The 14,505-nt window shown below is 39.8% G+C and overlaps 3 protein-coding genes across 3 annotated transcripts; 2 read left to right on the forward strand and 1 right to left on the reverse strand.

The window, feature by feature from the left end:
• The first annotated feature begins 365 nt into the window (after positions 1–365).
• LOC141837775 (caffeoylshikimate esterase-like) lies at positions 366–3,388 on the forward strand. The gene is made up of 8 exons (XM_074725147.1): positions 366–457; positions 550–643; positions 715–747; positions 1,430–1,576; positions 1,659–1,789; positions 1,879–2,016; positions 2,113–2,211; positions 2,942–3,388. Exons 1-8 carry the CDS (start codon positions 437–439, stop codon positions 3,287–3,289), a joined length of 1,011 nt encoding a protein of 336 aa, XP_074581248.1. The 5' UTR covers positions 366–436; the 3' UTR covers positions 3,290–3,388.
• LOC141837774 (UDP-glucuronic acid decarboxylase 2-like) lies at positions 3,320–5,993 on the reverse strand. The gene is made up of 6 exons (XM_074725146.1): positions 5,379–5,993; positions 4,937–5,083; positions 4,561–4,640; positions 4,056–4,139; positions 3,867–3,941; positions 3,320–3,776 (listed from the first exon to the last, which is right to left on the reverse strand). The coding sequence occupies exons 1-6, from the start codon at positions 5,962–5,964 to the stop codon at positions 3,459–3,461; spliced, it is 1,290 nt and encodes a 429-aa protein (XP_074581247.1). The 5' UTR covers positions 5,965–5,993; the 3' UTR covers positions 3,320–3,458.
• Positions 5,994–8,792: 2,799 nt separating this feature from the next.
• LOC141841221 (uncharacterized) lies at positions 8,793–9,403 on the forward strand. Its single transcript, XM_074729361.1, has one exon. The coding sequence runs from the start codon at positions 8,819–8,821 to the stop codon at positions 9,194–9,196; it is 378 nt and encodes a 125-aa protein (XP_074585462.1). The 5' UTR covers positions 8,793–8,818; the 3' UTR covers positions 9,197–9,403.
• Positions 9,404–14,505: the final 5,102 nt, after the last annotated feature.

Here is a 14,505-nt window from a genome sequence, read left to right on the forward strand (position 1 = left end):
ATTATAAAATAATTTTGATTAAAACTATTTCAATATAGAATTATAATAGTTTTATTCAAAATATTTTAATTAAGTTAAAATATTTTTATTGAATAGTTTAAAAATTAATATTAAAATAGTTTGGTTGAAATTATTTTTAGTAATTTTAGTTAAAAATTGCCATATTGAAAATAAAAATAGTGTTTTTTAATTTGTTTTTTGTTAACATTGAATGCCAATGATACAAAAATTTGGGGAACGAAAGAAAGTACGTGGCGTCCTCAGGACTCGCCACGTGTGTTTCCAAATCTGTAATTCAACCCACATTATTTATTTCCACCTGCTGCATCCATTCCGCTTTCGTTCCTCATCTTGTTCGTCCCCCTTCCTTCAGTTCCAGATCTTTTCCAATCTGCATTCTTGCGATCTAATCCCTTAGCTCGACTCGATAGTCGGCATGGAGGTGGATTACCAAGAGGTGATCGATCGATATGGTTATTCCATTTGTGATCTTTGCTAATCTATAGGATCCGCTTCATCAGTTTCCCTCGTGCCGATCGATGGTTGCAGGAATACATCAAGAACACCAGAGGTTTGCAGCTCTTCACATGCAGATGGCTTCCCCTCTCCTCCTCGCCAAAAGCCCTCGTCTTCCTCTGTCACGGTTCTCGTCTGAGTAATCTTCGTTCTCATCTCGATTTATGTGTTTTCTCCTCATTCTTTGATTTCTTGCAGGATATGGTGTGGAATGCAGTGGGTTCATGAAAGGTATGCTCAAATCCCAGCTTCTTGCTTATTGAATGCTTGCCTTTCCCTATAGCCTCATTTACTGCAACAGTAGCCTTTTTACCGAAGAATGTTAATGGATGTGGCATCCATGGAAGGTGGACATTAATTACACGGTCTGCTTTGTAAAAGCAAATCACTTTTTTTTATTATTACCTTTAGTCTGTGATGCGATCATCTTGATCTAGAAAACTCTGTTTGATTAAGAATCAGATGTGCTTTCAAATTTGTCTTCTTTCAGATCTGACAATATATTGGTGGGTTAGGTGAGCTAATTAGGATTGCTTCCGTCCTATGGGCCATAGCCAATTCTGTCTCTGTCTTTGAACTGTTTTTAGGTATTTTGTGTTGAACTCCCAACATCTCCCATGGTCTGTGATCTGTTTGTGGTATTGTCCCATTTGATTGCAACCGTATCCACAATTATCGTTTGATTGAATAATTTGGTTGCTTGTGGCCATGAAGTAATGGTGCTCATGGTGGGGCTGCACAAGTAATTGATTGTTGAATCTGTTTCATAAACCCTATTTTATTTTACTCTACTTTCCATGAACTATAAATTCTATACGCTTCTACTCCTTGAGAAGTGCCTGAATTTGGATGGTTTGGTGTTCAGTTATGGATATTGACCTGTCTCTAATGGCAATGATGGTTTGGTGGTTAGGGTGCGGGATTAGGCTCGCGGCCGCCGGATTCGGTGTGTTTGGCATTGACTATGAGGGGCATGGGAAGTCCATGGGCTCCCGAGCCTACATCAAAAAGTTTGAACACATTGTCACAGATTGCTATCAGTTTTTCAAATCCATCACAGGTACAATTGAATTTCCTCCCTTGTTATGTTCTTCATTTTGTATAGTCTATCAGCTTTTACTGAAGCAATTGAATCCTTTCAGAAGTAGAAGAGTATCGAGATAAGTGTCGATTTTTGTATGGAGAATCTATGGGCGGCGCAGTGGCACTTCTACTCCACCGGAGGAATCCAACATTTTGGGATGGGGCTGTCCTTGTAGCACCCATGTGTAAAGTAGTTGATCGATATTTGAACATCAATATGCACAAAATATTTGATTTGAATTTCCTTTCTTTTGTTTTCTGTTTTTGATGATGAAGTAGATATCTGAGAAGGTGAAGCCGCATCCATTGGTGGTGAATCTGTTGACTCGCGTGGAGGAGATCATTCCCAAGTGGAAGATTGTTCCGGCAAAAGATGTCATCGATTCTGCCTTCAAGGATCCAATCAAGCGCGAACAGGTTAGAAGAGATCTGAAAAAAAAAAGTCGATTTTAAACTTGAATGATAATCTCTCTTGATTCGTCGTTTCGAAATAATTTGTGGAAATGTGGTCAGATCAGGAGCAACGGATTGATCTACCAGGAGAAGCCTCGCTTGAAGACTGCGTTGGAACTTCTTAGGACTAGCATGGAACTCGAGAGCAACTTGTCCACGGTATCGATTTTAATCTTGCGCATCGAAATTAGTTTCAAACACTTTCTTTTTTTTTTTTTACAAAAAAAAAGAGCAAACCTACTTTTATCAAAGTGAAACTTTGTGGAATAATAATAATAATAAGGGTAAAGTTGAAAGGATGTTTTTTTTTAAATCATGAGTATTTCATTTTGATTTTTTATTAAAAGATGTCTCATTTTATTATTTAATCGTGTATAATTATCCATTTGTCTTCGAGTACTATTTAGTATTATTATTTTTTATTTAAATTTTTAATTTAAAAATTAAATTGATTGAACACATTGTAATTATAATTTCATAATTATTATAATATATATTTGATCTATTTAATTTTTATAATTATTAGTAATTATAAATTTTTATTATTTATATTATAGTTGTTATAAAATATATTTGATCGGTTTAAAAATTAGATGAAAAATTTAGATAAAAAAGTATTTGAGAAATAATTAAGTAATTATATATGATGGAACTATAAAGTGGAGTATTTTCGTCCTCGGGATATAGTTGAGTTGATTACAATACAACATAGTTGCAGAAGAGGACATGAGTTTAAATCTGACGCTACAATCTGACGCTAAAGTAGCGGATTTCACTAATAAAAATCGGAGGCTCCTGGTTATTTGGGGGAAAAAAACTTCTTTTATTTTTGCACTAATAAAAATGATCTGGGCAGTGTTTTGACTTGCGAGACGACGAGAAATGGCAGGTGAAGCTGCCGTTCTTCGTGCTCCACGGCGAGGCCGACACGGTGACGGACCCGGAGGTGAGCCAGGCGCTGTACGAGCGCGCTGGAAGCGCCGACAAGACCATCAAGCTCTACCCGGGGATGTGGCACGGGCTGACCTCCGGCGAGCCCGACGACAACGTGGAGGCCGTCTTCGCCGACATCGTCGGGTGGCTCGACCGGCGGAGCTTCCGCCGGGCTCGCGAGTGGGCGGAGAACGTGAAAGAGGCGGGGTCGGATGGCGGCAGCCCGGTTTCCCCGGCGGCGGCTGGGCCGCAGAGGTTCCTGTGCGGGTGGAAGGGGCGGACGCAGCACCACTCGGCGATGTGAGGTCGGCCGTACAATCGTCGCCGGCGCGGGATCGACGACGATACATGAATAGTTGAATGTATTAATTGTTAATACCAAAGCGACAATAATTTACACCGATACATTGTTATCGACTATGACCAGTGGCTGCCTAGCTCCAAGCATAATCTTTAAGGCAATCTGTCATCTCTTAGGCAGTAGTGGTGGCCATGGAATCGAACTCGGTTTGATCGCCAAATATACGCTTGCGGAAGTCTGAGACCATCAGAGGAAGGCCTTCATGGAGCGAGACCTTGGGTTCCCAGTTGAGAAGCTCTTTGGCCCTCGTGATGTCGGGTTTGCGCTTGTGGGGATCATCTTCTGTGTTCGGTCGGAACTCTATCTTTGCATCAGGATCTATCGAATCCTGTACGACCTTGGCAAGCTCCAACATGGTGAATTCTCCAGGGTTTCCTAAGTTGAATGGACCGATATGCTCACTATCCATCAGCCTGATGAGGCCTTCCACCTGATTTGCAAGAGAATCTCAAAACATTCATCTTTTCTAGCTACCGAAAACAAATCATGATCAGCTCCAGTTTAGTTAAGAAGAGCCTACCAAATCAGAGACATACTGAAAGCTCCTGGTTTGTTTTCCATCCCCATAGACAGTCAAAGGCTCCTTCCTCAACGCCTAAAACATCACATAAAGATTCAATCACATTGTTTCATGTAGCATACCAGAGCATCTAGTTTTACAATGACATAGTCGATATGTAGTTTCAGTAAACAATAATATATAAGCTACCTGAGCAACAAAATTGCTCACGACCCGTCCATCATCTATGCACATCCGAGGCCCGTATGTGTTGAAAATCCGAGCAATTCTCACCTGCAACCACACTACATCAACAATGCATCAAAAACAACTAATCCCACTAAACTTTGATCGTAGTTTTTTGGAGAGAATGCACAAGATGATATGAATCCTTCAAGATGAGTTTAAAGATAACTTTTTCGTAGCCCATTGTGCGTACGGATGACGGGCTCACAGTGAGAAGAGAGCACATGGACTTTTGTGTTAACTCCATTAACACAGCATCATTAATAAGAAAAAGAAAGATCATCAAATTTTATTAATGTGGAACTATTCCCTATGCACTTCCTTATATAGTATTAATTAATAATTAATATTATTTTGGATTGACTTTAAACAATAGTAATTTCAATTAACTTTCATGGATTGATGACACCCCGATTTTTCACAAAATTGTATTAATCCTTTAAGGCTCCAATATCCAACAGTTGCTGACCTCGACTTGAGCCCCGCGATGGTAATCCATGGTTAGAGTCTCCGCCGTGCGCTTGCCCTCATCGTAGCAGCTTCTCACGCCTGCGGTTGGAAGAACAAAAATGAAGCAAGCTATAGTCAGCTGAGCAAATCCTCAATTCTTTTATCACACAAATGATTGCGAAATCAGATCATTGAACTGGCCAAGGTCAGTTGCCTACTTGGGAAGGTATTGTTCCTAGTGGAAGACATGATGAAACATGAAAGAGATGGTTGGAATGATCCATGCCAATGAAATTTGACATTTCACCAAGAAATCTACTGATGCAACAGCCAATTGAGGATGCATTATTTCAAAATGGAAGACATGACAGAAACATGAAAGAGATGGTAGGTACCAATGGGATTAACATTTCCCCAGTAGGTCTCGACTTGTGGATGCTGCAAGGGATCGCCGTAAACCTCGCTGGTGCTGGTGAGGAGGAATCTGGCTCCGATTCTCTTGGCAAGGCCCAGCATGTTCAGAGTCCCCACCACGTTGGTCTTGTGCAGCACCACCAGAGCCAGAACTAAATGAATTAAGGCAGCCAACAAGCTTTATTTATTGCGTACTTTCCCCTTTAATTGCTGACTTTATTGAGAAACCATGAATAGAGGCAGATGATCGAACACCTACCTACCATGGAGTTGAACTGGAAAGAACCAAGATGATCGGGGAAAGCTCACGAAATTGAGAATTTTTTGAAAAAGGGGGAAATTAGTAAGTTTGTGAAATCCGTGAAAGAAAACTAGCAGTGGGATCCAAGTTGGAATTGAATCAGAGGAGTGAAGAAAAGGATATGATCGTCTTCACAGGGTTGAACTTGTAGTGGACGGGAGAGGCCGGGCAGGCGAGGTGGTAGATCTGGTCGACTTCCAGGAGGAGCGGCTCCACGACATCGTGGCGGATGAGCTCGAAGCTGGGATTCCCAAAGTGGCGAGCCACGTTATCCTTCCGCCCGGTGAAGAAATTGTCCACCACGATGACGCTGTCCCCTCGCTCAATCAACCGGTCCACCAGATGGCTCCCGACGAATCCGGCGCCGCCGGTGACCATGATCCGGAGCCCCTTCCGCTTCAGCCCCGGCGGCACCTCACCGACGGAGGACCCTCTCTCGATCGCCGTCCGCTGCACCGAAGGCAGCCACGTGGGGTCATCCCTGAGGTAGGAGCCGGTGGTGGAGGGCAAATCGAAGCGGGGGGCGAGCACGAAGAAGGCGGTAGCTAGGGCCATGCCTACGAACACAAAGAGGAGGCGCTGCTCGCGGAGGAGGTAGCGGAAAGGGCTGGAGAACCAGCGGAGCCTCTTTTCCGGCTTGGGCGAGTACGCACCGGCATCCGCCGCCGCCGAGGCGTCGTGGCCGCGGTATATGAGCTCAGAGCCCATGGCAAGCTCGGGACGATTTGGACGAAGCTCCTTGCTCGATCTTCAAGTTCGATGGCTAAAGAAAAGGGATATTTAAAGGCGTCGGCATCGGCATCGGAGAGTCTAACTCGGGTTTGAATTTTCGAGTTGATTCGCGACGATCAGTCGATTCTGAAAATTATTGGATTGAGTAATTCATCTAAAACATCAAATAAAAATTCATTTTTTTTCAAAATAATTAATCTTATATATCGAGATAAATGCAGAAAGTACAAAAATACTTCCAATTGGACTTTTGAAAATCGATAGAGAAGCCTTGGGACATAGTTGAGTTGGTTACGATGGAGCAAACTTACAGAAGATGACATAGGTTTGAATCTCGACGAAATCGAGCAATACCCTCTTCCGTCATGATCAATTGTAATTTCTTGATTTATCTCCTCATAGATGATCGTGAGACTGACAGTGTGGATCTGTTGGGATGGCGGATTAAAGGTATTCATGTTACAAATCGAACTAGCCTATGCCTTGGAAATGCAATGAGGTGTTTGGAAATGGTTGAAGTAGTAAATAGGAGGATCGCTATGACTATAACCCCTTGGTAAATTTACCCAAAAAAAATGATCTATTTGATATTATGAATGATTGGTTACATAGAGACCGTTTCGTTTTTGTGGGTTGGTCCGGCCTATTGCTCTTTCCTTGTGCTTATTTTGCTTTAGGAGGTTGGTTTACATGTACAACTTTTGTAACTTCATGGTATACTCATGGATTGGCAAGTTCCTATTTCCACTCTTGCGAATAGTTTAGCACATTCTTTGTTGCTACTATGGGGTCCTGAAGCACAAGGAAATTTTACTTGTTGGTGTCAATTAGGTGGTTTGTGGTTTTTGTTGCTCTTCATGGTGCTTTTGGATAATAGGTTTCATGTTATGTCAATTCGAACTTGCTCGATCTTATCAATTGCAGCCTTATAATGCAATCGCATTTTCTAGTCCAATTGCTGTTTTTGTTTCTGTATTCTTGATTTATCCACTAGGTCAATCTGATTGGTTCTTTGCACCAAGTTTTGGCATAGTAGCTATATTTAGATTCATCATCTTTTTCCAAGGGTTTCATAATTGGACGTTAAACCCATTTGATATGATGGGAGTTGCCGGAGTATTAGGCGCTGCTCTGCCATGCGCTATTCATGGTGCTACCGTAGAAAATACTTTATTCGAAGACTGTGACAGTGCAAATACATTTTGTGCTTTTAACCCAACTCAAGCCGAAGAGACTTATTCAATGATTACTGCTAATCGTTTTTGGTCCCAAATCTTCGGGGTTGCTTTTTCTAATAAACGTTGGTTATATTTCTTTATGCTATTTGTACCCATAACTGGTTTATGGATGAGTGCTATTTGTACCCGTAAAGGTATTCATATTACAAATCTCACTAGAACTATTCATTTTTTATCAGAAGCCTCTGATTTAGTTGCTGGTACCAAAAATAAAGTAGTAGATTCAGTAGCATCGGCTGTAATAAAAGTTCGGTGTCATTATGTTAATAAAAAATGATTTGGTGGTATGTTAAGGAATTGGTCTACTACAAAAACAAAACTTCAAAAGATCAGGAATTTAATAGCAGAACAAAAGATGAGTAAATTCAACCGTCTTCCCAAAAGAGATGCGACAATATTAAAAAGAAAATTATTTATCTTGCAAACATATTTCGGCGGTATCAAATATATGATAAGGTTGTCTGATATTGTGATCACCGTTGATAGCAAGAACAATATATGGCTGTTATGGTTATGGCATAAATGATGTGATTTAAGGTTTTTTCTAGTTGCGAAGACAAAGGGGGCTAGATTATTAAAAAAATAATTTTTTTTTTAATTATTGAATTTTTTAAAATTAAAGTAAAAGGTATTACAATTCTTTTTGTATTTGCATATAAAAACTACTAAACTTAATTATATACTTTTAACTATATTTTTCATAAAATAAAATACATAAATAGAAACATCCTGAAGCTACATAAATCTACACATAAATATTATTTTATTAAATTATTTTTTAATTATGTATGTTCTTAACATCTATTAAATTTGTAGCTTCGAACTAATATTCTAAATATGTGAGACCTGTAGCGAAGTAAAATTGTTAAATTTAATGCTTTTAATTTTATGAGAAATATATATATATATATATATATATATATATAGAGTTATATATATATATATATATATATATATATATATATATATATATATATATATATATATTGGGATCTAGATGTAATAGTTGAAAAAATACAGGCGATATAATATAGATGCTTCACGGTGGTATATATCAATTGTACAATCTCCTTTTTAATTCGACGTAATATAGATGTGATATTTAAATAATTAATTATATTAAAATATCACATCAAAATTATTTTACTTTTTAAATTTATTTAATAGATAAAATATAAAATCGAATCGTCCATCTCAATCAATGTAATATAAACAAAAACTAAAAAAAAAAACGATCTCCTTCTCACGTGATCGTCTGGTGAGATCACGTGTGCCCCTCTGGTGGGCTCCGCCCTATCAACTCGTCAAAAGGCGCTCCGGTTCTTTCTGATGACGTCATTATGAGTCGTAGAAGAACCTCCCACCCGTGGCCGGTCCAACCAACCTGACTCGTCCGACTTGTCGGGTCATCTTTCGTACACAATTTTTTCTTGTTCATGGAAGTCAAGAAAAATAGCCCAGGCCGAACCGGTCCAATTGTATTGGCTCACCGTTTTGATTGGGCCGATGGCCGATTTGACTACATAAGTATCCCGGTTCGTTCGCCCTCCCAAGTCCCACCGCCTCGGATCCCTTCCTTTTTCCCCCTTCCCATGAGCCAGAGAGCAGGAGCTGTCATGGTGGATCAGGAAGCCGCGCCGCCCCACGGGATCCTGCTCGCGGTCGTCGTCGCCCTGGTGGTGGCCGCCCCCTTCTTCATCGGCGGCGGCGGTGAGGCCATCACCGGCGCCATCTCCGAGCTCCTCAGCCCCGCCGGCCTCCTACTCCTCCCCGTCCTCCTCATCCTCCTCATCCGCTTCCTATCCTCCGACCGCGGCGCCATCCTCTCCGAGATCTTCTCCGCGGGCTCCCCCGACTCCGTCCACCGCGTCGGTGGGTCCCCCGTCGGCATCGCCCTCTTGCTCCTCCTCATCCTCGGCCTCCTCTACTATCGCTTCTCCATCTTCGGCGGTGGTGGAGACGACGAGTAAAGCGGCCGGCGCATGATCGAAGTGGAAGTAGATTTGGGATGTGATTTCGAAGGGTGTGGTTAGGTGGCATTGAGTGTTGACTCCCAGTGGAGTGTTAAGTTACGTTATTGCCCCTTGCGTTTGTATTAAATTAAATACATAGTGAGTTATCGTGTGCCTTTGTTTTTGCTCTCTGAAAAAATAAATTCACTGTCAAAATTTGGACGAGGACTCTGCTGTACAATAATTGAAAGAATGTACTTGTCTGATTAAGAGGGTTCCTTGTGTTATTGTTATGGTCGCATAAAATGGATCTAGGATTATGTTCTAAAGGCGACCGAGTCGAACCCAAGACCGCTGGGGCCCGATCCGAGACCTCTAGGGCCCGATCCGAACCCAACATCCGCATATGCTCGTGCCGAATCCATGAAGTTGAGCGTGATCTCGCTCCAATACCGATCCGAATTCTCGAAGCAGATCCGAGTCGAATTCCGGAAGCAGGCCCCTCGATATAAACTGAATCCGCTTTCGGCTCGCGTCTAAGCCGAATCCGCGATGGCACCCCGATCAGGATAGCCCAGCCGAATCCGAGAGAAGGACCACTCACACTGCTCGAGCTGAATCGGGCTGCACCGATTCCTCCACCCTACATCTCATCCCATCGACCACTCCTCCACCCGTACAGTAATCTGATATCTGACACCCCCCTACTGGGTATGGCGATCCGCCACCGAACGTACACCTCCGTCCTTGAGGGTACAACCGCCATTAAAACGCCACTCACTTGTACGGGCCTCACTTTGGAGGTAATCCCCACCTTACCTTTTCCGTGGTACTACCCCCTTCCTCAATATATAAGGAGAGCCCTCCCTGAGGATGGAGGTATGCAATCTCTAAAGTTCTGCCTCTTGTGTTTTCCATTTCGTCTATCAGAGACTAACTTAGGCATCGGAGTGGTCGCGCCGATCATACCGGCCTTCCTTCTCACGGTGTCTGTGATTTGCAGATTCAGGCGATTTACAGTGTCTTCGTCCACCTTCGTTCCGGCGTGTTGCTGAGGAGAGGTCGCGCATCCAGAAACTGGTCTTGACGGGAACAGTTATGTTTCTCTGATTGATCAGGCTCCACAATAAAAAAAAAATCTATTTATTTGAAAGAAAATCTTCATAAATTCATCGTATCGAATTTCAACACAAAGCCTTAGACATTTACTGACGATAAGGAGCTCATTCCTAGGAAGCATGCGGCATACCTGAATTCCTCAACATATGGCGATGGAAGCTCCTCATCATTAGCAGGTCTTATAGTACAAACCTGAAGAAATTTACCATGATTAAAAAGAAACATTAATGATTATGGAGAGTAGAAAGTTTTACTGTCCAAATCAGAGGACAAGCAAAACAAGTAAAAACTTACTTTGAGAGAGCAAGTACACAAAAGCAAACAAGAATTAGTCAAATTATTATGAATGCGAAGGTAGAGGCACAATCAAAGATGTACTGGATGATGCCATTGGACGTTAAAGAGCAATAAAGTCTATGCACAAAGTACCAAAGAGAATTTAGCTGAAGGAATATTGCCTTGTTGTATTCAATCACTAGCAGTGTGCTACACAAGATCGATTATTTCAATGTTTGGCTTTCTATGCCATTCTATGTATGTTTGTGTAGTAGACATTATGGAGTAAGAGAACTGGAGGTAAAGAAAAGGGGCGGTGGATGATGACAGAGTCACAAATGTGGTTAGTTCCTTCCCAAGGTCAGGAATCAGGGTGAGATATTTGCATAGGTTGAGGTGTGAATGAGATGGATCAACTCTTAGCAGAGAGTGCTGGAAATTCAGAGAGTGAAGGTGAAACTAGGAGGTTGGCTGTAGAGGCAAAGGAGGAAATGGTGGGGAGTTGATGGTGGGGTCCTGACAAGAGTGACTCTCAGCAAGGGCAGCAGGTTGATGGTGATGGGTAGAAAATATATATATATATATATGTGAAAAAAAGTGAGAAGGCAAAGAAAAGGCAAAGAGAACAGAAGGAAACAATGAACAAAGGAACAAATTGTTAGCCCCTTAGGTGTTTATGTTTGACTAACTGAAATTTAAGTGATTTGCATTTATCAAGTTGTTTGAGCGTACAAACTATCTTAGATTTGATACATTAAGATAGAATGATGGTCGTGGTTAATCGAGTGTAAAGTTGTGGAGAGCTTTGCACCTCGAAGGGAAGACATTAGCATAGAGAAAGACCTTCAAGACACAAATTGTTTTATCTGTTGTAATTTAGGTAAATTAAATTTGAATATGTTGCTGTAATTTAGGTAAGGTTTGTAATAACCTAAGGAGCTTTTTAGCGTCTTGCTCCTTAAGCATCAAGCTGTGGGACTAGCAAAAGTATCACCCTAGCAATGAGCTCACATCGATTACATATAGGATATATTGTTGCAGGTTGATGCAGTAGCAACACAAGAATACCAGTTCATCTTGAATACAGTAAAGTACTGTGATGCTTCTTGTATATTCAATGTGTTCTACCATCTTCTTTGGTTTGGAAAAATTTGTCACTCTTGATTGTTAATCTTGTGGTTATGGATATGTTAGTATTTCTTTCATTCTTATCATTGATACTAGAAGTTCTTTATCCATTCATCTAACCATTTTTTACTTTTTATGTTTCATTAAAATCTACCAACATGAAGCTGAAGTTGGAAGCTTAATTCTTAACAGTCTAATTTCTTATGCAACAAATGCTGACAAAAAAAATAGCTCTATTAAATAACCAGAACATCACACAAATATCAGATACAAAGAGTTTTATCTAGTTGATCCCACGTTTGTGAACATCAAATTGTCCAATGGTTATTGTATATCTTAATTTACAAGGTTATGGGCAACATCTCAAGTAATAACAGAAAGTTGTTTGAAAATTTTGGCAAAAAAAGTACAGGAGAAAAATGAGCTTGCCTGTTTGACATGGTCCACTGTGGCAGTCCAAGGAGCAAAATAGTTGATTTTGTCAAGTTCTTCATATGGGGTGACAAGCACCTAAAGCAATTATCAAACGTTTAAATACATAAATACAGGTGTTCTAAATAAAAAAGACAAAAAAGTAAAGATAATTTATATCTTCCAAAAAAATAATGCTTTTATTAATTGATAAACTATACTTCATCAGCAGAAAAGAAACATCAGATTTCAGAAGAATGGCAGAATTGAACTTCACTAGGATTAGACCATGGCAGTTGAGTACCAAGATAATAATACACTAAAGCCAACAGCATATGAAATTATTTGCATATACAAACATACATGGGTACATGAAACCAAGATCGATATTTACCTGGTATATTTAGTTTGATTTTGTAAGATTAAAATACATACAAAAAAAACAAAAAATTACATTGTAGAATCGGTTAATGATTGTTCTATGCACCTTAAAACAAGGGCAAGTTAAGATTAAAAAGTTGTTCTACTTTAGTTGGCAAGTGTTCAATTTTGTAACAAGCTTTTACAGGGACTAATGAGATGAACAATGTCATAGCAATCTACTTCTTGAATTTGCATTTTCTAAAAACAATAAAAGATGAGCTACTCATTCTTTCATTCGCAATCATGAGTTATATTTCCGTAAAAAATAAAAACAATAAGCATGAATATGGGTGAAAGTGGGAAAACTAAACAAAAAAAGGTGACTTACAAGAATAACCTACTCCTGTTTCCCTGACAGATCTATCCAAACATTGGATCATCCTATGATGTCATTGATAACCCCATACAGAACATTTACGGGGGTGTAGGATACAATGCCACCCGACGTGAATGTAAAGTTACCTTAGCAAGGTAAATATGCATCTATCAGTTTGATCACAATGTTAAAACGTTAATAAGGAGATTCAACATATTGCATCAGATAATCAAACTAATTCATAAGGCTTGAGTTCGTGTTCAAAGGCTACCAAATGCCTTCCAACGACAGTGACATTGATAAACATTCCATCAGATTTTATCCTTCCACCCCAAACATCACGAAACGATAACCCTAAGATTAATCATCTCTTTACGAGCTAAAGCATCGAGAGAGTAAAAAAGCACAAATTTCACCGGAATTGCTCAAATGTGAGGGGGAGGGGTGGGTGCGAATTAGGCGAGGAGACTTTACATCGCCACTTCGATCGGGCATTCGGAGAGCGATTAAATGCGCTTTGTTGTGAACAGGAAAAGCCTCTGCAGCATCCAGCTCGTACATTTTGTCGTCCTCATGGATCGACCTCACATCTGCAAACCCAGGCGGATCTAAGCCCTTGTCGCTGAGCCCCTCGGGCTCGCCTCCTCCTCCTCCTCCTCCGTTCGAGGGAAGAACCGAGAGAGTTAAACTCATTACTGGCCGACAACATGGCGTGGGAATGTGGGATGAATAGCTGGTAAAGAGAAAAAAAAAAAAAAAAAAAAAAACTGCTTGGACTCCCGTCATAAATTTATGACGAAAATCATCGTGCATGAGAAAAGAAAAGAGGGACATGGTCACAAAATAAAACGATTTCCCAACTCAAAAATAAAACAAATATGAAAACGAATCAATCCACTTGGTATAAATACTGAATGGATGATTGTGATGACCCGTATATACATCATTCCCGTCACAAATTTTAAATATAAAACAAATATGAAAACAAATCCACTTAGGGCATCTATAATGCTAAATATTTCATCTAAATATTTATGATTTTCATCAATCAAATATTTTTTTCCTCAAATATCTCAACTTTTACAAGTAAAATTAAATATTTATGGATCTCACCTATTATCTTTATCTCACTTTCAAATATTATAATTAAATATTATAATTAATTATTATATTATTTTTATAATAAAATAATTAGAAATCATCCGGCAAAATCTTTTGCTCGATGATTTCCAATCTCCTCACAAATATCCCCTCCAATGAGGGACATTTGATACATGAAGATATTTAAACAAATATCCCCATCAAATACCTGCTATTGGAGATGCACTTAGGGCTTAAGGCATGGTGCAATGGGGACATCCGGAGTTTTGGTGATCCCCAACTACGGCGATGTAAGAATTTTCTTAAAAAAATATCTCCACGTATCAAATATTCTAGGGCATCTATGGGGATTTTTGGTGAGGATATTTAAAAAAATATCTCCAGGTATCAAATAGGCAGATATTTATTAAGAGATTAGAAATCACCGGACAAAAAATTTTGCCTGATAATTTTTAATTATTACATTATAAAGAATAATATAATAATTAGAATTAAATAAAAATGAGATATTTAGTTGGTGTTTAATTAAAAATTATAAATTATAAATAATTTT

This window comes from Curcuma longa, chromosome 11, assembly GCF_044706935.1.
Source record: "Curcuma longa cultivar G26 ecotype Majalengka, Jawa Barat chromosome 11, ITB_CL_G26_1.1, whole genome shotgun sequence".
Lineage (NCBI taxonomy): Eukaryota > Viridiplantae > Streptophyta > Magnoliopsida > Zingiberales > Zingiberaceae > Curcuma > Curcuma longa.